Source organism: Coccinella septempunctata, chromosome 2 (genome assembly GCF_907165205.1).
Source record: "Coccinella septempunctata chromosome 2, icCocSept1.1, whole genome shotgun sequence".
NCBI classification, from domain to species: domain Eukaryota; kingdom Metazoa; phylum Arthropoda; class Insecta; order Coleoptera; family Coccinellidae; genus Coccinella; species Coccinella septempunctata.
In genome coordinates this window covers 35753512-35768901 of record NC_058190.1, presented here as the reverse complement: position 1 = coordinate 35768901, position 15390 = coordinate 35753512, and the positions used below count along the sequence as shown (strand labels likewise).

The following is a 15390-nucleotide window of genomic DNA, read 5'->3' as shown; positions in this document are numbered from 1 at the left end:
TAAAATATTCCACAATTAAATCTGAAATATTCTGTTCAAATAATAGACAAATTTATCAAAACAAATTGTGCTCTGATGAACATGTTAATGAAAACAGATGTTACCAATCGTTTGTGATGGCCTATTCTGCAGCAATTTACCCCTGTTTAATAATGAAAGAGAATGGGGGTTTTTACCATAGCCATATTAATAGGTTGATTATGAAAATACGTCTGTTTTTCGGTATCTATCGTTAGTTGCATCCTTGTTTATTATTCGAAAAATGATGGAAGCAATAAAGTGACGCAGTGAACTGGAGAAATACGAGGATGTATTGATATCTAGTTAGCCTAGACCAGTTCCATGCATAAAAAAAATATTGCGTTACCATAGCAACGAACAATAACTCATTAGAAGTGTCAGTGTGAAGTTTGAGGTCAAAAAAGTAAACCAGCGTTACGCAATAAATTAAAAGAAAGAAGATGTCCACCGAAATTGTGAAAATCAAAAATTTGGAATATCGAGCCATCATCAAGTACCTGAATTTAAAAGGGTTAATAGGTAAACTGATTTACGAAGATATGCTTAATACCCTTGGTGATCAATGTCCTTCGTATATTGGATTGCAAGCTTCAAAAGAGGTAAATTTTCCATTGAAGATGATGACCAATCGGGAAGGCCAGTTTCTGTGTCAGTTCCCGAAAATATCGATGCAGTTCATGATATGATTTTATCAGATCTTCGAATTGTGCTGAAACGGATATCTGAAGCACTGAATATTTTATACGAACTCGTTCATCATTAGATATATACCTACTTCACGTCAATTTGGACATGAGAAAAATTGCTGCAAACTGGATACCCAATGTTTGAATGTTGACCAAAAGCGTGAAAGGGTAGAAGCATTGCGTTCGATCTGTGCTCGATTTGAAAACGATGTAGACTTCTTGAACCGAATTGTTACTATGGATGAGACTTGGGTACATTTCTACGATCCAGAAACAAAGCAACAATCGATGGAATGGCAACACTCTGGTTCTCCAAGACCTAAGAAATTTCGCGTCCAAAAATCTGCTGGAAAAGTTCTTGCTTCAGTTTTTTGGAATTGCCATGGAGTAATCATTATTGATTACTCCATTTGATTTGGATAAGGGTAGAACAATAACCGGAGATTACTATTCGACATTACTGATCACTATACGGGAAAAAAATTAAAGAGAAAAGACGGGAAAAGCTATCCAAAGGTATTTTGTTTTTGCAGGACAACGCCCCTGCACACAAATCTCATGTTGCCATGCAAAAAATTTGTGATTTAGGGTTTGAATTACTGGAACACCCCCCTTATTCACGACATTTGGCTCCATCCGACTATCATCTCTTTCCTCAACTGAAAAAAAATTTGAAACGTCTTAAATTTTCTTTCAACGAGGAGGTAATAAAAACTGTGGAGGTCTGGTTTGCAGAGCAAGAAGAAACTTTTTTTTAAAAGGTCTAGAGACGTTGCAGGTTCGCTGTAATAAATGTATCAACAATATGTTGAGTAATAAAATATTTTGACGTTGAAATTCTGTTTAGTAGTAGGCTAAGAATTTTTCAATATATCTCCGTATATTCATCCGATTTTTGTGTGTTCATGGTGATTTTTGCCGTGGAGGTCTAAATCTAGTCTAGAACGTAAAATATTCTGGCACAATTGTCAGAAATTGCCAGAAAATGGCCATTTTCCAATCCATTGATGCAGGTACTCTTATTGGTCAGTTTTGAGCTCCGTTATCCTGCACTTTTCAATCAGATTCGATTTCCTGTCAGTAAAAGACCCAACTTTGGAAACTCGGCTTAGGTGAAACTTCGAAGAAATTGCTCGACGGGATATAAAATGGTTTCCGTTACTGATGGAAATAATAAATAGGCTGTGGTACAACAAAGACTCGACAGCAAACAGATTACACGAGAGAACCTAGCTGAATAGACGCTTCCTCAATTTCGCGGCAAAAAACTTGTTTAAAATCAACAATACGGAATGTAATTGTACGGCATCAAAAAACCCTCAAAATTGCGGACGTATTTCAGAGGAAAGAGCGTCAACAGGCGCAACCTATCACTTTTCCTTTCTCTCCACGGCAAATAGAACGGGAAAACCAGCCTGATGCCGACATCAGGGAAATCAGGCGCTCTGCAGTCGGCTAAATTATGAACCTATGAAGAGGGAACCGGGATTGGAACAACGGAGTAGTGATTTATTCGCATTATTTTTATTTCAGTATTTTGGGCTAGCCGACGAACGATATACGGGATATATCGAGTGGCGCGGAGACGATGAAACATCTCTTTTTGGAGAGTTCGAAATTGGGGTGAGATTGTGATGGGGTGAAAGTTTATTGTACGTTAGGAAATGATATATGTGGCTGAATAAAAGTTGGATGAATCGGAGAAGGGGTGCGTTGACATCAACAGGAATAAAAGAAATACTTTATACAGGTTGGGTCAACGAAAACTTCACACATTTTTTATCCAAGGGGGGGAACTTCTTTTGTCCTAAAATCCCCCTGCGTAGTTTGAACCCCCTGAGGAGGAAACACAATATTTATTAGGGTTTTTTGGAAGTTCCGTGCATTTTTCTTGAAACAAGTATTTTTAATGAAAAAAATTTATCTACGATCGACGTTGTAGATACTAGGTGTTCCACGGTAGATACAGAATGTTTTATTGATTTTACCAATTTCTTCCATTACCTATAACATTTCGAACCTTCGGAACAGCTAGTTCATACTAGCATAGTAACTGAATTTTTTTTTAAGGTGCGGTCTAGGAAAATCTGATGAATAAGATCGAATCGAAAAAACACCCTGTTTATCAGAATTCCTTATATTTTATATGAAAAGGAAAGAAAACTAAAGGAAACAAGGTATTTTTTGTACTTATGGATGCGATTTTATTACTCAATAAATCTGAATTTTCAGACGACACATTAACCAAAAATTTTTTCGGTAGGTATTAAGTCATTTTCCTGATCCGATTGGATCTTCAGCCTCTCATCAGGCCCCTATTTTTTGGGTCACGACCTTGAAAAACAAGGAATTCAATCAAATTGGCAAAATCAAATACGAAATGGATTCAAATTTTTTTGAAATTTTGGTTACTGTGTTGTGAATATTATTCAGATTTGACTAGACAAGTTGGGTATTGAGATCGCATGCGGAAGTATGAGAAATACCTTGCTTCCTCAAGTTTTCTCTGGTTCTTTGAATACCCTATCAATTTTTGAGAATTTTGATATAGATACAGTGTTTTTTCTGGGTGGAACCCTATTTATCTTTTTGGGTGTGGAAAGCACCTGTGTGTATTCCTGAGTTGATAAATAAATCAATTTCTAGACCGGACCTGAGAAAAAAATGTAGTAACTATGTCAGTATGAACTAGTAGTTGCGGAGAATAAATGCACCAAATAAAATCGAATTATATAGAGTGGTTTTAAAGTTATGGATAATTGCATTACTTGACAAAATCAATAAAACACTATACTTCATTCAAATTTATTTTAGCAGTCGGTTGGCCATGAAATAATTTTCTCAAGTTTTTGTAACTAGAACGAAGTTAGGTTGGCACTCATGAAATGTCGTTAACGTCATAACGCCGTTGCCACAACTAATATAAGTTTTTATTACGAAAATGCCGAAAGTGATTGAAAATAGAGACAGGAAGTGCTATTTAGAATTCAGGTCCGCTCATTCATATAGTTACCCTGATATTCTGACATCCACAATACGTCAGACGGTATCGAGTTTATTCAATGTAAGAGAATTTATATAATGTTTCATCTGGATCTAAACGACATATATTTTAGCTGGATATTTCCACAATCAGAAAGATTGTGAATGAAGAGGATGACAAAGAATTTCCTTCTATTGGGAGACCCAAAAAAGTGGTGGCATTTGAGAATTTTATGTTTGAGTGAATTAATGCGAAAAGTTTACTACAGGATTTTCGATAAATGTCATCGAAGAATAAGTTCCCTAAAATGGATTTTTCTATTTGTCCTATACAATGTAAATGTCTTAAGATACTAATGAATACCTAATTATTATTATTACATCAATGTATTAAGATGAAAAGCCACAAATACGCGCAAGTTGCCCTGTTACTTGTTTATTCATGTGAAATTTTTGTTCAAAGGTGAAGTTCATCTTAACTTGAAACTTCCTTCAATTCCTTTTACTTATATTGATGCAAGATGATTTTTGTTGAAGAATTTAACCTTCTCGTAATTATCTGTTAATTCCTTCGGGAGATACCCATTCCCAACCACTGCATCATATGCATTTCATCTTCGGGTTAATATTTTTGAAATCTACAAATGATGTAAGCCATAGAAGATAACGAACATTAACTCTCCTCAAGCTAGTGCATATTATGATATTATACTGATCTCTTGTATTCCCATTCTCCATACAAATAACTGGATTTGGTATGCCTTCAATCAGTTTGTATAAACTTCAATTATGTTCGTCACATATTTTCCGAAGAGATTCGACATTTTGATAAAGTACGTAATAACAGAAACTTCTATGTAGAACGGGCAACATAGCGTTGATTTAAAACACAAAAATGTTTTGACAAGCTTCATAACCCCACATTTTCGTACTATACAGAGTGAAATGTGTCAAATTTCCATGGCCAACCGACTGCTAAAATAAAAGTGAATGAAGTATATATACCTTAATAGGGAATACTCGCTCTGACGAGAATGATATATTTTCTATGAAATATCTTTAAAACGTCACATTCTGAAAAAACCATTTCAACCGTTTCCTAAAAAAAAATTTCCAATTACCTACTTAAAAATTAAAAATAAAAATGGGTACCTATTTAAAATTTGAAGCGTTTCGTTTCTATCGCACAAGTTGGCAACATCGACTGAAATATGCGTTGATAATAAAGGTCAACAAATACACTATCTTGATGATAGTTTGTTGATACTATTTTCTAGTACGCGCTGTTGCGAAATCTTAAACTAGAAACGAAGCGATTTAAATTTTAAAACCTCATATTTGAAGAATGATTTTGTATATTTTCCGCGGCGCATTTGAAAAATTCATGAATGAAACTCATAATTATTCAGTTGAAACTTGCATATGCTGTGATAACCCAAATTAAGGAGAATTCCTCATTTTAAATAGAGACCCTTTAAATATAGGTTATACTGACTCACCTTCGTGTCCGCTATCTACCCTTAGCTAGCACGCATTCACCAATGAATGTATAGAGAACTATTCACAATTTTGTGCAGAAAATTTGCGGGTTAGGGTTTCCGACAATGAGCACCCTTTATTGGAGCTTGGGAAGAAGAAAATGATACAGACTCACTAGAGGAACCCTGACCTCCTCGAGATGTTGGAGGTTTTCAAGGACGCCTAGACAACTCCAGCTCCAGCTCCAAATGCTGATGTTGGAGTTCTAAGTGAATCTGTATACAGGGAACATTGGTCTCACAAAATTTGTGTTAGTTAAATTATAATTATTCTCATCTCAATTATATTTTTTAATTAATTTTTATTTATTATTATTATTTGATTTCAACTACTCCATCTGCACTTTACTTATTCACTATAATTCATAAAAATGAGCTTTTGGGCAGCAGACCCCTCCTATTTTGACTACCTAATTACCATTGAACTGACGATAATTGATAGTTAGAGGGCCGAACCTTTGTTGTTTGTCAAGTTAGCACAAGGGAGCATAGGTGGAGATGTTACCAGAGTCATCTTCCCTAAACAGCCTGTAAAAGTTCCATTAATTAAACATTTTTTCTAGATACCATTTACATATCTACTGTTAGTACTGTTAATGGACTAATCGACTCTCTTGTCATTTTACTGCAGTGTATAATGAAGTCATTCATAGAACATACAAGAACAATACGAAATTGGAGCAGATAGGTAATCTATTCGTCAATGTGATAATATTTCTCTGAAGAAGTTTTGTATTCCTCTAGTACTGAATGATCATTCCGTTCTTATTGAATAATTTATCATTTTATTCGATGTGAGCGCAGCGGAAATGTACATTTTACAATTCGAAAATCAATAACTCTATCTGAACATATAGTCAGAATTTTCACACGACAAACTTCGTTCTATGTCACCATTCAACCAATTTTCAGCGTATAAAGCTTTTACCCCTCAGGAGCTATTCTCGAATAATGCTTCCAATCAATCTCAATTCCGTATGTGAATTCAGGTCTGGTTTGAGCTGCACTACATCCTTCTCCTCTCTCCTCTCTGTCCTTCCTTCTACTCATCTCAAAGAGTAGTTATTGAATGTGACTGTGAGAATCTCATTCAACAGAATTGAACTCGTATGGCGTTATTTTATGAACCTTGTCCCTTTGTAATCAAATACTTCTTGTGTTTGTACTAAATAATGAAATAAATATACTGCTCAAAAGTTGAAGTGGATATTCGAGAGAAAACTTACTTTTTGCAGTTGAATCAAATTGTTAGTATTTCTCGACGTATCATGTCGAGAGGCGTATTTTTGCGTATTACTCACACATAATATACGAGGATATATTGAAAAATTCTTAGCCCACTATAGAACCAAACAAATTTCAATGTCAAAATATTTCATTACTCAACATATTCTCCTCTAAATTGGATAGATTCATTATAGCGAACCTGCAACGTCTTCTTGCTCTGCAAACCAGAACTCCACAGCTTTTATTTCCTCCTCATTGGAAGAAAATTTACGACCTTATAAACTTTTTTCAGTTGAGGAAAGAGATGATAGTCGGATGAAGCCAAATCTGGTGAATAAGGGAGTTGTTCTAGTAATTCAAACCCTAAATCACTAATTTTTTGCATGGCAACATGAGATTTGAGTACAGGGGCGTGTCTTTTCTCTTTAATTTTTTCCCGTAGAGTGCTCAGTAATGTCGAATAGTGATCTCCGGTTAATGTTCTACCCTTATCCAAAAAATCAATCATGTTTACTCCATGGCAATCCCAAAAAACTGAAGCAAGAACTTTTCCTGCAGATTTTTGGACCCGAAACTTCTTAGATCTTGGATAACCAGAGTGTCGTCATTCCATCGATTGTTGCTTTGTTTTTGGATTGTAGAAATGTACCCAAGTCTCATCCATAATAACAATTCGGTTAAGGAAGTCTACGGAGGATATGGTCAAAAAGGCCATCAAAGGTTTGAAAAATGGGAGAGCTTGTGGACCTGAAGGCATATACACTGAACTCCTTAAGAATGGAACAGAGAAGTTATTCAGAATGATAACATATATATTCAACTTATGCATTAATGGACATCCTGTACCTGAGCAATGGAAATCGGCCTATATAACATCCATATATAAGAAAGGTGATAGAAAACGATGCGAAAACTACAGAGGACTATCAGTAACTAGCACATTCAGTAGACTGTACGGAAAAGTATTACGAGATCTAATAGAGGAAGAATTTAAGGATGAGGAGGAAGAAGAGCAAAGTGGATTTCGTGCAGGAAGAACATGTAATGATAATATATTCTGCCTCAAGCAGATTATTGAGAAGAAAACAGGAACTAACAGAGAAGTACACATTACATTCGTAGATTTACACCAAGCCTACGATACAATTCCAACAGAAAAACTTTGGGAAGTACTGAAAAGCACAAACATCAACCACACTCTGATTACAGCTCTACAGAATCTATACAATGGTATAAAATCGTGCATAAAAATAGGAAGATATGTTACTGATGAATTCACTGTCACTAAAGGTTTGAGGCAGGGTTGTTGTATATCACAGACATTGTTCAAAGTATATGTGGCAGCGGCCTTGAAACAATGGAAAAGAAAAGTTCATGGCATGGGAATAGAACTTAACAACACAACCCTCTATACCCTGCAGTTTGCCGATGATCAGGCAATAATATCCAATGATAAGGAAGATATGGAATATATGGTACGCAAACTAATTGAAGAGTACGAGATTTGGGGTTTGAAGGTCAACATTCAAAAAACCAAGTATCTGTGTGTCGGCGGAGAAGCAAGTGATCTCACGATGAATGATGGAAAAATAATAACACACTGCCAGAACTACAACTATCTGGGAGTTATTTTTGACTCGACCGGAACGGACAATCATGAAATAGAGAGAAGAATAACCACAGCAAAAAAGGCAATATCCTGTCTCAACGGCATATTATGGAATAAAAATATAACTAAAAGAAGAAAGTTCAACATTTATGAAACCTTAGTGAAAAGCAGTCTATTGTATGGGTCAGAGAATTGGAGACTAACTGAAAAATATAAGAGAAAATTGGAAGCAGTTGAAATGGACGCAATGAGAAGATCGCTCAGGATATCAAGGAGGGAAAGAATCAGAAATGAGACCGTTAAAGAAATGATGGGTATTGAAGGAACCCTAATGGATGACATCGAGAAAAGACAGCTGATATGGTACGGCCACATACAACGTATGTCAGAAACGAGACTCCCAAAGCAAGTAATGAACTGGCAGCCCGCAGAACGTAGGAAGAGAGGAAGACCAAAGACCAGTTGGAAACAGGGCGTCGTTAAAGCTATGAGCACAAGAAACTTGCAAGAACTGGACTGGGAAGATAGAAGAAGATGGAGGCAGGGCGTCGGACAACGTCGGAAGACGTTCTGAACCGGCATATATATATATAAGGAAGTCTACATCGTTTTTAAATCGAGCACAGAATGAACGCGATGCTTCTACCCTTGCACGCTTTTGGTCAACAGTCAAACATGTGGGGATCCATTTTGCAGCAATTTTTCTCATGTTCAAATTGACGTGAATTTTATGATGAAATATTCAGTGCTTCAGATATCCGTTTTAGCTCAATAATGCATAGAAACACCTTAAATTGGGCCGACGTTTCGACATACTTAATGTCTTCATCAGGGCAAATTTCGATTGGTTTCCTTTAAATGAACAGTAAAGATGAACATCTTTCATTTTTACTGTTGATTCAAATGATGAAAATTCCTAAAAAATAATACGTCCATCAAATGATTCTAACTCTACTACTTCAATATATGTAGAAATAAAAACAATAATTATTGAACACATCATGGACTACCTATCTCAACTGCAACTCCTAATAGGATTTTTAAAAGGTGATGTCATAAATATGACGGATTTAATTTTTACAATGGTTTGAAGAACATAATAGCTACGAAATATTTAAGGGTTAGGGTGAATTGTCTGCTTCATTTGAATCTCCTTTTTTAATGTAAATAGAATAAATGCTAATCACAAAAAGTCGTTCCATGAAAAATTGATCGCCTACAAGAATTTCAATTAATTGTTCAGGAATCCCTTGATTGAAGCGTTACTTTTAATGGAGTTTTCATATGAATGCAAATTCTGCTGGACGAAGAACCATTCATAAGTAAGTAGCTTTCCTTGTTAGAAATTCCTTTAGTCCGATGCGGAAATTGGAGAAGAAAAAGTCCCAGGCATACATCCGAGATTAGGTCTGGATCCCTGAGAGAAACGCGATGAAAGAGTCTACTATAATTAATTATTTACATCGAGGGTTATTTCTAGTTGGGAAGCGGAAAAACCATCATTCACCGGAAATGTTTTCTGTTCCTGACACCTGATATGTTTCGAGCCAGTTAACAACAAACGCTGACAAATTAAAGCGACACGTTACATATTTGATTTCGATTTCCCTTGTGTTAATGAGATTTTGTTACTTCCAATTATCTCACTTTTGAAATATCCGTTGAGGTTATCGCTGATTAGTCAATTAGATACGATGACACATTATATCCTGGAAAATTCATTGAAAATAATTTTGTACTATTTTATAGCAGCGTTATTTTCAAGTTATTTATTTCAAAGAGAAATATTATTTTTGTGAGGATTTCTATGAGATGAAGTGCAAATCGAAAGAAAAACCTTGAAAATAAAATGAAAAAAACATGGAAACGTGGAAATATGTTATAATGACAGTATGTTTCGATGCTTCTATTATATTATTGTCTCTACTAGTTAATTTGATAATTTTTTTGATTATGATATAACTTAGTGGTTTTTACATTGGAATATGTCGGTTGGCAGAACCATCTGATTGTGATTCCTATATACCAAGAAGATATAGGGAAGGACGTCGGAAGTATTCGGTTAACTTCGGAATCGCCACACTCTACGTCACTAAGCGCATCTTTCATAAAATTTATTAGTGCCATGAAATATATTGTGCTTTTTTTCTCACCCTGGATGCTCCTTACCTTTGCTCGGGCGCCAGTGGGGCAATCAGTGAAACCCCACGTCTCTCACAGAATCTCCAAGGAATTAGAGAGCCCGGGTAGACTTAAATGATCAGTGGAGAAAGGTAGCAGTGAAAACTAGGGGGATAGCGTCTTCTTGGTCCCTGCTTTTTGTGAGTTTTTAATCGTTCAAAAAGATAACCTACCTCTTCTGACGAAAATCTTGCTGTAACTCTCGCTGTAACTGATTTGGGGAACAGACTCTCACTGGCAAAAATAACTGGCAACAAAATAAACGTTCAGTTCTTTATTCCTACTGGATTAAATTATATATAGAAATGTACAAGTAGTTACAAATGTTGATGTCAACCGGCGGCCTGGTCGGTGTGGGGCGGCTGATGAAATACGGTCTCTCCAGGAAAATACGGTTGAAATAGACGGTAAATACGGTCAAGTTTTGAAATCCTGGCAAGTCACTCCCTCTGTCGGCGAAAATCGGTACGGTTGCTGGTCCCAGTCCAATTGCAGTGCACCCTGTCTCTTTCTTTCTCTCTGTGACCTTCAAAATGGCTGCCAGTCAGACAGCAGGTCGCAAAAAGCTGTCAACCTGTAACTTGATCGGTCGGAAGTCGGCAATATATTAACAAAATGAGCACCAAAAGTACGGTAGGAATCCGAAGTCCTCCTGGGACCCAACGGCGGTCGAACGGTCGCGGAAGCCGGCAATCTACACAGCCTACGGTAACTAGATCAAGTTTAAACATTAAAATCCTTGACAAGGATTCTAAACTGAGAGTTTCTGATGTTTAGATGTATTTATTGCGGTTTTGTTCTGCTTGTTCATTGCTCTATTAGGTTCAGTTTGAAATGAGATTTCATTGATTTTCATTGATTAATTTTACATTCTACTGTTTTTTTAGTGCCCTGTATGTAAATGGCCGAAAGCTTGGCAGTATTGAATAAAGAACTGTGACAAAGACAAAACTGACTTTTTACCCGATAATTTCTTCATTCTATTAAAGTACTGTACTTCCCAGCTACTAACACGGATAACTGTATCTTCCGTAGTCATTAAAAGAACAACGTTTTCGTACACAGTTATTTCAAATTATCTGTATAACCTTAGCCATTGTCAATACCACGCCACTTCTAAGGAACGAGTTCTGTCAATGAGCTTGACATTGCCACCTTCTACGTCATCACCATTCCACCCGGTCTTGAACTGAGTTGCATCTTCTTTGCCATATTTTCTTACAATAAACCGAATAATTGACATATAAATTGATCACTCACAGTGGAGGATGCGAAAAAGAGATCCGAAAACGTCTCACAATGGCCAATACGGCAACGGCCAAACTGACAATGATTTGAGGAGATTCAGATCACCACTAGACAACTAGACTCACCGCAATCATTAGCCGAAGCATATTTAGATATTTCGGAGAAGTAACCAGAAGAAGGAAGGTTTGGTGAGATTAGTATTGAAGGTTGAAGTCGAAGTTAGAAAACCGCCATTCCGACAGTCTGATCAAATGAAGCCCTTGTTACTCTCCTTCGGCGGCAGCACATTAAGCAAAGGAGAGATGAAGATTGGAAGAACAGATATCATATTTTTGAGGAGAATAAAGGACGAAGGAGGAGGAAATTGATAAACGGTACTGACATCATAAATATTTGAAATAGGATATTCTCGTGCAGCCTGCCATATATTATATTATAAGAATTGTTCGAGTAGTCCATAGAAATGGAAAAAGAATATACAGGGCTGTCCCGGCACCTCCTGACTGTTCATTAGAGTCAGCCCCCAGAGAATAAGGTATATTAAGAAGAGTCAGAATGCTTTATGTGCCTTCAAATGGTACCTACTCCCATAATAATTTTTTTATGATAACTTCCGCACGACTAAACCGATTCTGGTAATTCTTTGAATTTAAGTCAATTCAAAAAACTGTACGGGTCTTTTTTCAACACCTTCCTCATAACTCTTCAGGACTGCCAGGAACAGCTCGACTCTAACACCTCAGTCAGAAACTTTTTTTTTAATTAAAGATTATGATTGATATTCGTATTCAATTAGATTCAGAAAATAGTAGTGCCTGACACCCAGTGTAGGGCATGTTGGATCAGTGTTAACTTTGACAGAACGGCCACTTTGCCTGAAGGGCACACAAGTGTTGGTTGAGTCCATGCTATTGTGGTTTAAAGTGGTGTTCACGAATCCGTTTTCATTTTCAGTGAAAATTTCGTAGTTTTTATCCTTGAGTCGTGATATGAAAGTGCGGTATGATAGAAAACTGACTAGGTAATTATTAAAATAATTTTCGCAGGAATTTGGACAAATTTTTATTCGTTATCCTTTTAGTACATCGCCAACGTTTCGAATCGGTTGTGATTCTTTCTCAAGGCTGGAATGTCAAAATAAAACTAGAAACAGATAAAAACGACCTAGAGACGATCTACCACTCACCTCGTATTTCATCGGATTGAATATCGTCAATTTTATTAAAATAATTGTATAAGTGTCTCGAATTAAATTTCATTCAATCTTCAAGTGGTTCATGTGTTGTTAACACTAGGTGTGTGACTAGGTAATATTGACTTGTACAATTTAGAGTTTTGTGATCATAGATGGTTTGTTTGCCCCTCAGCATGCCGTCAATTCGGAATTTCTTATCAATGCAGGTACATAACAATGTAGCATCGAAATATCTGTATAGATTATGAGGACGAGATACAAATAAATTCCTACAGAAAGCCAAGGTAAGTCTTCCGCGATCTAACAGTCTCTGTAGTTGAATGAAAAATACTTATTACATTCAGTCCAAATACCCCACTTCATTTTAATTATCATAAAGGAAGCCGGATGTCAACACTTATTCTTCTGAAAAATTGCCCACGTAACGCAGCACGTAGGCAGATTACGAGCAATTAAACGCTGAGTTCACAGATTTATCTTGAAAATGTGGAATTTCTCACTGCAGATAAGGCGGCGTTTTTAAGTCCTGCCAAGTAATCTTAAGGCTGAAATTAGCCACCAAGGAGGGTAAACAATTTCAAGAAATGATATTCAGCTAAGAGTATAGTGTCATCGAATTGGAGTTGAAGTCATTAAAAGGAGGAAATAAAGAGTGTATTGATGTCCATCGGAATTTTCGGAATATTTGGTGGAATATTTCATAATAATCACGTATAAACAGAGTGTTTCATAGTTAAATACAGATACATCGCTCAACTGCGTGTAGAGGCGACCCAGACGATTGCAAAGCACACTCTGCGTATTGTAGATGATAGAGATAAAAAAAGTTTATATAGTCTAGAGTCCTGAAATCTCCTCCAAATTCATTGATGATTCCTATTTTGTGCTAGGTCGAATTGAATCTATAAGCGTATGTCGTAATCTTTTTGTTTGCTTTACGCTCCATTAATGTGTTTTGAGAAATTGAAGATTAAAGTTGGTCGTCATCGATGAAATGAGTTTATGCAGAGAAGTTTTTTTTTATGATTTAGTTTTTAATTTCATTCAGGAGTTTCGTTTAAACTTTCTCCCCAGAAAAATATAGAGTATAACATCAAGATCTCTCCTTGCCGAATCCACATTTTGCCTTCCGGAAGAGCAATCAATCTTTGTGTGTTGATTTCTTAAAAATAATCACCTTTTATCCAATGGAGAGTCGCTCTTCCATTGATCGAGACTCGGGCTGCATTATTACACCGGTGACAACGGTGGGATATGAAAACGCAGAAATTGATAGCTCCCTAAAGAGGAAAACATTTAATTCGAACCTTCACACCAAGGACAGGTCTTGGAAAATATTTAATAAAACATCAAGATCTGTCCTTCGAGCGACGGGGTGAACCCACACTTTTCCCTTTTAGTGAGCAACAAAATTGTATGTTTCAACATCCCACCGCTGTCACCTCTAAAAAGGAAAAAGGTGGATGTGGGCCGTCACGCGAAGGACAGGTCTTGAAAAATATAGTATATAATATCAAGATCTGTCCTTTGCGCGAATCCACATTCTTCCCTTTCAGGAAACAATCAAATGAACATCCCACCGCTGTCACCAGTGTAATGGTGCATCCCGTGGACTATGGATGAGGCCGAGGGGTTTGTTCTTGGAATATAGGACAGAAGTGGAAATGAATAGGGAAAGGAGTGAAATTCATTCCAATAATTCATAATGCAGCCTGCCTATGCCTACGAATAGGGGACGGTACAATAATTTTGGTGCTAATTCTTGTTGATAGATTCAGCTTTACAGATATTTTTGCACATGCTGGAGCTGCTTCTCGAAAAGTAGTTGCATTAGACACTAATTTTCCGAATTGGTTTGGAGATTCAGTGATGAATCCAGCTTAATTGCGGGATATTAAAGATCGATGTTATTTTCCAAGAGAGCATTAGGTACTATTAATTGATAACACGGGTCAACACCAAATTTGACTTTGACTGCAAAGCATAAAATTTCGATAGTTTAGATCCTAATAAGACGAAAAAAAATATATGGCATGAAAAAGTTTGCTTCTGTGTTTAGGAGACTGATTCAACGACAGCATTTACAATAAAAACAAGCAACATGTGGAGCCCATGGCTTGTCTTGATTCCAAACAGGAAAATCAAAATATGCTTCATAGGCTTCAGAGAGAACGTGAGATGTCTTTAATTAGTATTTCACGTCACGAATTATAATAAATTGACCACATATAAAACAAACTGCATCAGCATCGTATTTACACTTTCTTGACGATATTTGAAGTTTGTCTGGGCTAGTAAACAACACCTGATCATTGTTTATGACTCGAGTGCCCTCTAGTGGCACCTTGTAAACGTAAACACCCCACTCTCATCGGACGATCTTTTTGAATTATTAAAAAAATGTAGAACGACTATTAATACTATAACTATCACAAAAGCAAACTTTATACCAAAAAAAGTTATTTTCTTTTCGTTTTTGTGTATAATTAACCGGAAAATCCTAGTATAAATGTTAGGACAAAGAACAAAAATTTTTTTGTAGAGTCGTGTAATCATTCTTTACACCGTGTCTTCGAATAAGAGCTCATATAATGATTATTTTTATTCTCTTATCTCTTATTCATGAATATTATAAATAGCTGTAGTGACAGCTTCCTCATCTCTTAAATTCATCGATCTTTCCATTGCCCCAAAAGTGATTTT

General features: G+C 36.3%; 1 protein-coding gene across 3 annotated transcripts in view; it reads left to right on the top strand.

The window, feature by feature from the left end:
• The window catches only part of LOC123306299 (neuropilin and tolloid-like protein 2), a 414806-nt gene that overhangs the window by 24280 nt on the left and 375136 nt on the right, over positions 1-15390 (top strand). For 2 of the 3 annotated variants that reach the window (XM_044888227.1, XM_044888225.1), the window contains exon 2: positions 11676-11680. The exons of the other annotated variant lie outside the window; for it this stretch is intronic. In XM_044888227.1, the coding sequence (XP_044744162.1) occupies positions 11676-11680 (5 nt within the window). The remainder of the gene's footprint in view (positions 1-11675; positions 11681-15390) is intronic. 3 annotated transcript variants of the gene reach the window in all.